Source organism: Condylura cristata, unplaced genomic scaffold, assembly GCF_000260355.1.
Source record: "Condylura cristata isolate star-nosed mole 26May11 unplaced genomic scaffold, ConCri1.0 scaffold00003, whole genome shotgun sequence".
Taxonomy (NCBI): Eukaryota; Metazoa; Chordata; class Mammalia; order Eulipotyphla; family Talpidae; genus Condylura; species Condylura cristata.
The window spans coordinates 10850338-10862545 of NW_004567104.1; the positions used below are offsets into that span (position 1 = coordinate 10850338).

Genomic DNA, 12208 nt, shown 5'->3' on the forward strand with positions numbered 1-12208 from the left:
TTCCTGCTATGCTACACTCTAATTATGAGAAAGTTTCATCAGCTCTTGGTTTCAGGTTATTGTTTTGTAAAAAGGAGATATTTTGTATTTCAGCTTTATAATAAGGACTAAATAGGATAATACCTAATTTTTAGTGAAAAGTCAGTAAAGATATTATTTCGTCAGAGTTTAAAAATTATTTTATGTTTAATTTTCTTATTTGTGCTTTACTTGTAAAACGGGGGAAGAATTCTTATTCCTATTAAAAAAGAGCGGGGACTTGAATACAGATCTTCAAAATCTAATCCTATTTTACTTTTCACATAATGATTGCTAGCATCAAGAGTTAGCTGGAATGGAGTAACAACTATGAGAGGAACTGTCCTTTAGAGTTTAAATTCATCAACTATTTAGCAATTTTCCTCTTTTGATTTTAAAGACGCTAAGTATAATGCAACTATTTAAATTTTTTTTTAAATTTATTTATGCATGCAGAACTGGGGTACAGGCCAGAAGTACAGGGGGTTGAGAGGATTCACCAGATACAGAGTGGAGAACAGAACAGGTAGACTGACTGAAGTGCACTGCTGAGTAGAGCAGTGGATGGGTCAGGAGAGGTCTGCCATGCCATGGGAGTTACATCCTGGCTGGGGATCAAACTTGTGCTGCAGTGGTTGTGGAGAGCTTTAGAGTGTTGTACTCTAACCTGTTGCCCACAATTATTCTTTTTCTTTGTTTGCTTTAAATATTTCACCAAATGCTATTAAGGATTTGATATATTCACTATCAAAATGAAGGTCTGAGCAGAAAGGCTCATTATTGTAAAATCTCTAAAATTCTAGTTGCTTAAAGTTAAAAAATCTTTACAAAAGAAATTACAATGTGATGTCACTTTTCAGCGGGTAATAGGATCTTGAATGCACACTTGTCACATAGAGACCCATGTGTGATAGACACTGTGTGTGTGTGTGTGGTGATAGAGGCCTTTATAACAGAGACGTGTGTGATATAACCCAGTGTGTGTGTCATAGAGACCTCTGTGTGTATGTGTGTGTGATAGAGTCCTTTGTATGTGTGATAGAGACGTGTGTGTGACGAAGGTCTGTGTGTGTGTGGACAGAGATCTGTAACGAAGTTATTCTTAGCTATAAAGCCATTATACAAGACTTAAAACTGTTATCAACACCAAGGATTACATTTTTTTAAAAAGATTTATTTATTTGTGCATACAGAACTGGAGTACAGGCCAGAGGTGCAGGGGTGGTGAGAGGGTTCACCAGAGACAGAGCCGGGAACAGAATAGGCAGATGGCGGAAGTACACTGTTGAGGGGAGCAGCAGGCGGGTCAGGAGAGGTCTGCCGGGCCATGTAGATCTCCTCCAGGGCAGGCGGGGTTTGAACTCATGAGGAATTGTCTTCAGCTTCTTAGTGCTGTACTTTAACCCTTTGCGCCACCAGGGAGAGCCCCAGGTTTCAATTTTATTTCTCACTAAATATTTGCTTTTCTACTTTCCCAAATATTTATTTTTTTAAAAAGTTAAAGTCTTGACTAGTAATGCGTATTAGTTCCACAAATTTCCTTGGATATGTGGGAAATTACAAAAAGCACATTCAATACTTAATTTTCATATTTCCATACCATTTATCCATTTATCTCATATATATGTGAGAGTGATTTTGAAATGTAATTATCAAATGTAGTCTGAATGTTTCAAATTTCTTTTAATTAAGGCACAAATAAAAATATATACTTACTTTTATGACCTTGGGAATGATCTTTGGTCTGTTCTCTGATTTTCCCTCCTTGTGATAGTTTGTCAAAAATAGGTGTCTGCCCCCAGGTGACTTTATATTCTATCTCGACAATCTGCTGTTTGTCAAGTCCACACAATAGTCTTTTGTATCCATGTCCCAGGGGCCCTGAGAACTGCTGAGTAGATCAGCCAACTTGTGAAATATCTGATTGAACTTGGACTCCATCATCTCCTCTCAATGAATCAAGTCAGTGTAAATCAAGGCTTTGCTCTGCCAGTGGTCTCTCAACTTTCAATACCTTTTGATTTAAGGGACTTTGGTCTGTGAGCATCTCATATTTTATGAGATGATATCCTGTGAGTACAGGGAAAGAACAAAACAAAACAATCAGAGGAGAAAGTTATGAGAAACACAAGCAAGAGAGAGGTAAGCTACATATGATATCATGTTGTTATTGTAAAGGCAGGTAAAACGCTATAATTGGTGGTTTGTGGAATAGTTACTTCAGTGACCTTCTGGACTGCCTGTCACAGGGATGCTTGGTAGATGTGATCATAAAAAAATTTATGTCACAGAGAATTCTGTGAAAGAAAAAATGTTCCTACTGGCCTCTGATATAACAATGCCACAGCAATTATCTCTGATATAACAATACATATTTTTTTTCTTGTAAATGGGGAATATGAGCTTATTTAGTCTAAGTAAAATGATAGCAAATATGAATATTTTATATATTTTTCTTTTTATCAAGGAATATAAAATTATCGCATAATATTAAGGAAAAGATAATAAAATACCCTGTAAATGCCCTGCTAAAGATAACCATTCTTAATATTTTATTGTATTTCCTTCCAGTCTTTTTTTATGCATATATTTTAGTTTTCTATCTTACTTTTTCCTTTTAACTTCATAAAGCTTTTTAAAATAATGTTATTAAGTTAAATATTGATTAGAGAGTCATAAATCATTTATTCTTTATCCTATATTGTTTAATTTTGGTTGAGGTGAGTTCATTTTTCTATTTAAAATAACCCTGTGATGAATATCTTTGAGCTTGTATCTTTTAATACATTTTTTTATTATTCCTTTAGTATAGGTTCCTAAATGTAGAATCATTGCATCAAAAGCCACAAAAATCATTAGCGTTTCTGATATACACTAACAGATTGCTTTTTAGACAGGTTTTTCATTTACCCAAATTTCTGTTCCATAAAAACATACAGAAATGCATGGAAAGACAGACTTTTAATATAAACATACTAACATGCAGATAGCAATGTATGTGTGATTCTTAGAGGAATCCCCTGGGAAAACATTACTTTTTTTTCAGTGCAGCTTATCTGTATATGCCATTACTTCAGACATAGATGGCATCTTGGACACAGAATACAGCACTCACTGGAACATCTACTCTATTCACCAATCAGGGTTCTGAGTCATTTTTGACTGTTTTCAAAGATTTTATTACCTACCAGTTCTGAGGCTGATCTTGCTAGCAAGTAGCAAGATTATTTGCTTTTTTTTCTCCAAGGGTTCTGCCTCTACTGAATGCAACTGTGGCCATCAAAGAAATGTTATAGAAAAGCTGGCAGTGAGGAGGAGGAGGGGACAGTGTGGGGTGTACTGGCCACCACTTTGTCCATAACGTCTTCCAAGTAATTGTGGTCACTTGACTGATTTGATAGAGAGAACTGATTTGCAAAATCCACATTTGCAAATGGTGGATCAGCATAGTTCATTCATGATAAAGTAATTCTATTAAAAGAAATAATTTTAGTGTTTCTGTGAATGTGCTATTACAGTTTTAATTTAGTAAGAGAGAAGAAGGAGGAGAGGGAAAGAGAGAGAGAGAGAGAGAGAATAGAACGCAAGCAATCAAGGCAAAGTGTAAATATTTGGAGATATCTATGTGAAGAATTTATCAGTTATATTGTGCGATCCTTACCATTTTCCCTACATTGGAAAAGTTTGTAATGGAAATGTTGAGGAAACAAACACAAACACAAAATGGCATTAATAAAGATCAAGGGTCAAGGAATGATTGACAATGCCCAAGTGGTTGGCCCTAAGGCAGATCGTGGTCAGAACACGATTTTCATTTCTTCATGGAGTCCCCCCTGGAGACGCCTCCTTTGGAGTTGGGACTTTTGAGCTTGAATTATTTCTTCTAAAATAATTCTCTGACTGTCTGCCAGTGGTGATCTCCCAAAATATATTTCATGGACAGATTTTATCACACTAATGTAGATAAATTGGGAAGAATCTGTTTAGAGTCTTTTGAAAGACAAGTTGCCCTTCGCACTAGAAAGCAAGAGAACTCTGCTTTCCATTCAGATGCATTAGCAGGTTAAGTTGTGGAAAACCATCAAAGCTATTTACGTAAGCATGCATTTAGGTATAAACTAGCTCTATAGTTAATAATATTTAAATTTGGTTCTGATCTTCAAGTGTATATCACTTCTGTTTGAATAATATGTCAATGGACCACAATTTAAATATCAAGCAGAGAACAGAACAAATCTTTGGAGCCAAGCAAGGCATGAAGCTCTTTGGCTGCATCAATTTGCAAAATGGACAAAATGCTTATATGCTGAAACTTTTATGAAGATGAAATAAAATAAGCATTTTGAAAGTACTTTGTAAATTTTGCTTTCTAAAGTATTAAGTTGTCTTCTTTTTACAAATACCCTATTGTTTTATAAATCATTCCTCTGCTGACAATTTAAAAACAGTAAGGGAAGGAGGCCAGAAGCAGTAAATTATACTGCACTATTGTTATTCAAGACTCTTGACACCAGTGTTGAAATCATGGGTAAAATTTATTCCTATGGACATTGCTATTGTACCTGTAAAGACTGCTAATGATTTGATAGCTTGTTGAATAGCTATGAATTTTTATTAATTTTTCCCTGAAACAATATTTTAAATAGTTCCTTTTCAAAGTTTTAAATTTCCATTCTTTTTTTTTTTTTAAGATTTGTTTATTTATGCATTCAGAACTGGGGTACAGGCCAGAGGTATGTGGGTGAGAGGATTCACCAGAGACAAGACTGGGGAGCAGAAGAGGCAGATCTATTGAAATACATTGCTGAGGGGAAGCAGGAGAGGTGGTGCCTAAGTGGTAAGGGTGAAAAAGGTGTCTCTTGTTATGTTAATAAGGTGATATTTTCAGAAGTACTTAAGGATTGGGCCTGGCTGCCATCCTCCCTGGCCAGAGATCAAACTCATGCTGTAGTAGCTGTGATAGCTTCATAGTGCCATCTTTAGCCCATTGCACCACTAGGGAGGGCCTAGATTTCCATTCTTTATCATTCTTCCTGAAACTAAGTCCCAGTCAAAATAACCAGTATTGAACACTGGATTTGGGGAAAATGTTCAAACAGTAAAGCCATAATCTAATAATTATAATTGCATTATTAAAAAAATAAACTTTAGATATGTGGAATGAGAGAATCTTAATTTTCAAAGAGGTGAAGCAGTTGAGCAGCTATTGAATAGCAATGGGACTTTCAGAAAATTGCTGAGCAAACAGACCATGTTAGAATTCAAAACCAAATTAAAAAAATTTTAACTGTTCATGTGATATTGTGATTTATAAGAATACATATTTAACATTCTCATACATAATTGGTCTTCATCCATTAGCTTTAATTCACAGCTCCCCAAAGACTTGGAATTGCCTAAGTGGTGAGGGTGAAAAAGGTGTCTCTTGTTATGTTAATAAGGTGACATTTTCAGAAGTACTTAAGGATGGAGCCTGGCTACCAGTTGTCTACACCCACATGATTGGGTTGGAATTTCCAGTTTCAGTCCCCACCATTCCCATCCTTAGTGTCTAGGAAGGGGTGAAGGATGAGGAGCTTGGGGTAACAACCTTAGATTGCTGTTGTCACCCGGAATCCCAGGAGGGGGCTGTGTGAACCTTCAATATGCAGCTGGCAGTTCAGAAGCACAAGTAACCACTTGGATTCGTGCCTGGCATTTGAAGTGGAGGGCTATATTGGGAGACTGAGCCCTTAACCTGTGGAATCTGATGTTATCTCCAGGTAGAAAGTGTCAGAACTGATTTTTAAGTTAAATTCTATGATACCCAACTGGTATCCAGAGAATTGTATGTGTGGGCAACTCCTCACCCATCTGCTCCCTCAACATATATGCATTGGAAGTTGGGCTCAGGAAACCCTTTTCATTTACAAAACACAGACATCCTTTTGAAAACTAAAACTTTTAACACTAGATTTAAATTGCAAGGCTGATGAGCTTTGTCTCCTAGAGATATTGTGAGGATTTTTTAATACTGGGAAATTCTTGGGCAATCGTCAGATTTACCCACAGTCTCAGTGTCAGGTAGAAGCCTGGATATTTATCTTTACGCCCACATTGGATTGGACTCAAATGTCCATAGAAAGAATTTTTTCCAGCACTTACAAGAACAGAACTGTGATGCCACGCTGGTCTGAATTTCGAAACAAAAAGGTGTTGCCCATGATTGTCTTTAACAATTATATTAATAAGTAACCTGAAGGCATGTGGTGGCAATGATGGTGTTCTCTGGGTGGAGTGGGGTAGAAAAGGATCTGGTATCTGATAAAGGATTCAAAAATGCTCTCCAGGGAAACCAAGGCTCTGACCATTTTATTTCAAAATTTATGTATTTATATCTTCATATGACTATACAAATCTAACATACATTTTAAGATTATTGATTCACTTATACTCATGTATAAGTGATGATAAGTGATACTCATGTAATGAAAAGTTCACCACTCATTCCCTTGTTATACTTTTCATGGTATTTATCAGTTCACTTTGAGATCCCATTCATTTTTTCCACATTATTTTTAAACTGTTTTCTGTTTGTTTTACTCTGTAGCTGAGTTTCTTCTTCCTACTCTATTCTTAAACCCCCTTGTTATCAGCTTGTTTAGGGGCAGGATGTCCTAAAGGAACTCTGCAGTCTTATGGACTCCACCCCCTACTTCAGCTTTCTGGACCCTACACATTACTCCAGTGATTTGAAACAACAACTCCCAGCAGTACCAGGGAGAGAATTGCGAGGACCCCAGGGCGGAGCTAGCATGAATGGATTCTGGGACATTTGGGGGGATAAATAGGGTGCGATTGCATCTCGTGGTCTCTGTCTCTCGCTGGCTTGGGCTTGCTTGGGAAGCAGCTCTCCAGACCACGTGACTTGGTGTGTTCAGTCAGCCTAGCCATAAGGTATTCCACTTACTTTGTATCCTGCTCTCTTTCCCTGTGTTGTTTCCTATTCCTTTCCCCTTTTGTAAGTAAACCCGTTATTGACCCTTTTGTGTGTCCCTGCAGTATAGCTGAATTGTGAGAGTGCCGGTGAGGCCCCATAGACAGGTGGCCCAGTCCACTCTGGGCTACCCTGTAACAAGCTGAGACCTTGAGCAAAAGCTTTTGACATCCTACCTTGTCAAATATATGCATTTGTGCTGAATGATTTAAAGGGAGGGAATAAAAAGGGTGCAGAGGAAAAAAGAGTTTCTAATGAGACAACCTAACTGATATCAGCCGTACCAGATGTGAATATCTCTAATCTAGAAAGATCTATAATTTTGAAATTTGCATTTATAGTGTGTCTATATCTGAATATGGCATGTGAATAATTTTTAAAGCATACGCTTGAATATACACAAATACCATATGTATACTTGAAAAGACCTGGTTTCCCTAATTAATTTTGAAAAAACAAGGCAGGTGAAAAAGGTAGCAACAGTTCTTTATAAACTATTTAATTAAAACAAATTTGAACAAAAGCCTAGTTGAATTTCCTGAGAACATTTATTGCTGCCAGTTGAGATTAATGAAGTAAAGAACATCTTGAAGACAGGGGGTGCAGTCTCTTTCCTTTGGGGGTAGGTCTTTGTTACCAGCTGGTGGGGTCAAGCAGGGGGATCCCCTTCTTCTGCTCTCTGGGCTGTCTTGTGGCAGGGCCTGTTCCCCAGTGACTAGCTTTGTTGCACTGTTTGAAGCCGCTTCATTTTTGTTTTTTGCCTTCGAGCAGTTCTCAGTTTTTTGGTTTTTATGAAATTATCCTCTAATTGGTAGAGAAAGTCTTCAATTCGCCCAATCTGGAAGAAATCAACAAGAGGCAGGACGATTTATGGTTGTTTTCTGGGTTTTGGATATTTATGAAAATGGCGAGGCATTTAAAGTTAAACGGCACATATAGGTCCATGTGGAACAGAAGTGGCAGGGATGGAAATGATTAAACATAAAAGCCTCCTTCTGTTGCCACTTCAGGTTCCCCTGAACACGTGCAGACATCCAGAAGTTGGTTTTACCATAGGGCTCCCTCCTTAGCCTGGGGAATGTGGGTTATCATCACATGCTATCTTGAATGGTCCCTAAAACCAAGGATTGCAAAAAGAAATGACTCATGGAAATTAATCTTATCAAAAAGAATAAAGACAAAGAAATCCCCTCCCTTCCTATCAAAGCCAGATTTTAGTTTTTTATGTTCTGCTGAGCTTTGGTGAAAAAATAAATATCCCACTTTATATCAACAAGAACTATTTCTTTTTTAAATCAAAAGGGAAGTTTGAAAAAAATTCTTAAAAATGACATACTTCAAGGAATAAGATTAAAAAAAGGATATACAAAACAATGATTCTTTAAACTAGTCTTCTAAGGAAACTTAAAATGATTGAGTGAGAGCTGGTTGAATATATTCTACTGATTGTCCAAAAGAGTATAGAACAAAAGAGTGGGGTCTTCGTGGAAGTCTGTATTTACATCAGTTCACATTAACCTTGACTCCCAGCTCCTGCATATTGTATAAGCTTTAAACCACTTACTGAAGAGACTACCATCCAAAAGTAAACTTTCAAAGCAGAGCACTTACTATTCAATGTGCATGAACATATTATCTACTTAGGATAAAAGCACTTACAATTTCAATTTTCCAATTTTGAGTTCTTTTAAATCACTTGATTTATCATTCAGATATTATCTAAAAGATAATTCATATTGTCAAAAAAGAATAATGGGTGGTAGCACTCATCTACACTATATGTTATGCTTAGATCTCTGTCACACCAGAAGATGTGAACTGTCCATTTATTCCCTTAAGAAAATAAGAGAACTCATTTATGTGGAAGCAATTCTTTTTAAAAACCTAATATCTACAGGTAAGTTTCCCCAAAAGCACATTGTTGTTTATGATGTCTGATCATTGCAAAAATCACCAAAATAGTTTCAGAGAATGTTTTTGATTACATCACAAACTCAATGCCATATTCTGTGTATTCCATACATTTCTGAATTTCCAACTTAAACAAAATCATAGCAAAAAAATTTACATAGCACACAATCAAAACAAACATAATGGATGGCACTTGAACGTTACTTCAATAGTTGAGCTGATGACTCACTGGTGGTGTTAGCACTGAAATGTATCATTTAAATCAAAGCTCTTCACAATTAGAATGTTTGCAATTAGCCTAAATACAATTTAAAATTATAGTCCTAATGCAACCAAAACACACTGCCTTCAATGATACAGAAAAATAATTGTTTTTAAATATCCATTAGGTGGCTGCTTCTTTTTTTTTAAAATTGTTCTTATTAACAGCAGTGCTGACTAAATGGGCTGCCTTCATTAAAAAAGACAAGGAGGCAACACAAGATGTTTTGTTGACTAGAGAATGCTGTGAATGCTGCTGGGTCGTCTAGAGTGCACACTACGTGTGTGTGTCACCTGGCCTGTGTTCACTGTCTTAGATGGTCTCTCAGTCCTTTCAGACCATGGTCCTAATAGTACTAGGTGACAATTTTTAAAATGTAAATTCCAGTACATTTTCTCTTGCTTAAAATATTTAAAACAACCCTTTAGCACCTCTGGGTGATCAAGATTTATTTTAGTCTAATTCTGTCTTGTATCTGCTTAAACTATGTGATACATCTCTTTGCTATCTGAGCACAAGTGTGCAGTGTTATCTTCATTCTTAATCTTCCTAATGCAATATCCTCTGATAGCATACGTCTATTAGAAACTTCAGACATCCTCTGGATTTCAGGTTCACTATCAGTTGCCTCAGGGAAATCCTTCTTCATAACCCAGACCAGCTTACTATCATATTCCATTCATCTTTTTGCATACTCTAATTTTTTCCCTTAACTCTTTTTATCATGTTATATAAATTACTATCTGGGCTTTAAGCTCCATAGGTTAAGCATTAGGCCCACATTTGTCCACTATTTCCATCGCCTAAGATCTGTAATCCATCAATAATCCTATTCTGTGATTAGAATAGACTTGAAGACATTCAGAAACAATGCATTTATTCACACTCAAAGCAATACCTGGTAAGGAGCATAACAGAAGGCTTTCTTTTCTCTTACAAACTAACCACAACTTTCATGTACCATCAGGCTATTGCATTGTTTAGCTTTGAGACTCAATGGAATGTAACAACATGGTGTGGTCTCTATACTTGAAATAGTCAAAGGTAGAAAGGGCATTTGCATGAGGAGTTAAGAGTGTTGAGTTTTGTTCTTGGCCTAGTTATCACTCAGAGATGACATTTGGCCTTTCTGTGCTTTCGTTTTCACCACCTTTGGTGAAGAAAGTGAGGCCTGGATAATTTCCAAGGACACAGAGCCAAAAAATTCTATGACTTGTGCTCCAACCAGATCTTAGTAGTCCACTCTTAAGATGAGGCCATACATTCTTCAAATCAAAGGTTATTCTCTCAGATTATACCATTAGATGAATGACACAATATGCAGTAAAGTAAGTCAATTTTAGTTTCTATACTTACTGAAGTGTAGGAGAGCTGCAACATGTTTTTAGTAAAGTTGGTTCTTTATTTTCTTTTTTTAAGTCAAGGAAAGAAAAATGCTGGTTGAAGAGAAAATAGATTCATATAACTAAGAAGAACAGATTGCAAATGATAGAAATTGCTCTAAAGCCTTTAGGGAAATAAAACACAAAGAAATATGTAAGTGTGTAAGGAAGAAAATGAGCCAGTTTTTGGAACTGAGACTTTATTAGACTTCTTTTTCAGTACAGAATCTACTTACTAAATTATATTATAGCTTCTACCTGGTCATCCTGTGTCTAACTTTCCCATTTGTAAAATGAGTAGATAACATTTTCTTATGCATTGGTGTGCGAGTGCTGACTTGGCATTATAGAGATATGGATGTCAAATCAAATGAGCTTGTAGAGAATTCTGCAATGTCAAAAGTGTCTGGTTGGGGATGAAGTTTTGAAGGAGAACAGATTCTGGCCCATCATATGGTCATAATCCATACCAAAGAGTAAGGAAAATGTAATCAATCAATTTCTCAGGGACTTTTAATTCCTATACAGAACAGTCTAGCACTCATAAATTTTAGTGCAGATTCAAGACAAAGATGAATATGAAATTCTAAAAGAGGAGATTACCTGGGAAATATAATGGATATAAACTGAAATTCTAACAGGCCACAAACAAACAATACCAGTTAGGGAAAAAAGTGGAAGCACTAAATAGATTAATATATATATTAAGGACATTTATAGTCATCTCGGGTGTCACTGTAAGTACAGTTACCTTTTCCATGTAAAATTTAACTGAATAGCTTCTATATATTTGACAGTGTACTAGGGTGATCAACAAAAATATCAAGATGTTTGTTTTTGGGGAACTTACTCAGATTGGACAGTCAGTTAATGAAGAAAGGGTTGTAATACACCATAACTATTTATTTGAGAATTCTACACTGTCACCTCATGAGCAGCATGTTTGAAGTGGCATGGGAAGAGAGAAAATTCCTTAGTCCTTCCATGTGGAGCAACAAGAAGCCTAGAGGGTTGTTAGCATCAAGTACAAAGGTGGAACAAGCATGAATGGTGTGTGTATGCATGGGGGATCAGGATGTAAGCTAGGTTGATGTGACCAGGGGCTATTGCCTGGGGAAGCTCCATTATTCCTGCCAGTCTGAGCATATTATCTCTATTCTAATACCTGCTCAATTTTCAGCAGATAATGGTTCCCCAATGTGTCCTTATACCAGGACTTTTGCCTAGATGACCCGACACTTAGCTGACAAACAGGAACTCTGGGCACCAAGACAATAGTCCCAAATGATAAGGTGGGGCAGGAATTCCATAATATACAAAAATTCTGCCAGCAAAAGTGTCCAAAGAATGAATTCTATTTGAAGGAATGTGAAGGTGCTTGAAAGTGAAAGGAGATGACTCTTTAGGGATTATCTTCACTGGGATAAGAAACAGTTCCACATAGAGGAAATGGCATCTATGGAGCAACTTGGGTTATGTCCTAGGAGTGAGTCTCTTACAGCATATGTGGGCATGCAGGGACCGGAAGTAGAGATATATACAGATACATGGATTGTGGTCAGCTTGTAAAAGACTTGAAAATTTTTAGCTCTGTGGTTAGATAAGTATGGTGCCATATGTGGAATGGAATGCAGTCAAGAGAATCTAAAAGCAGTTGGA

General features: G+C 36.7%; 1 protein-coding gene across 1 annotated transcript in view; it reads right to left on the reverse strand.

Moving 5' to 3' along the window:
* Positions 1-7709: 7709 nt before the first annotated feature.
* Positions 7710-12208, reverse strand: part of SPATA16 (spermatogenesis associated 16) — a 203743-nt gene continuing 199244 nt past the window's right edge. The window contains exon 10 of the mRNA XM_012731859.1: positions 7710-7832. Coding sequence (XP_012587313.1) covers positions 7710-7832 — 123 coding nt within the window. The remainder of the gene's footprint in view (positions 7833-12208) is intronic.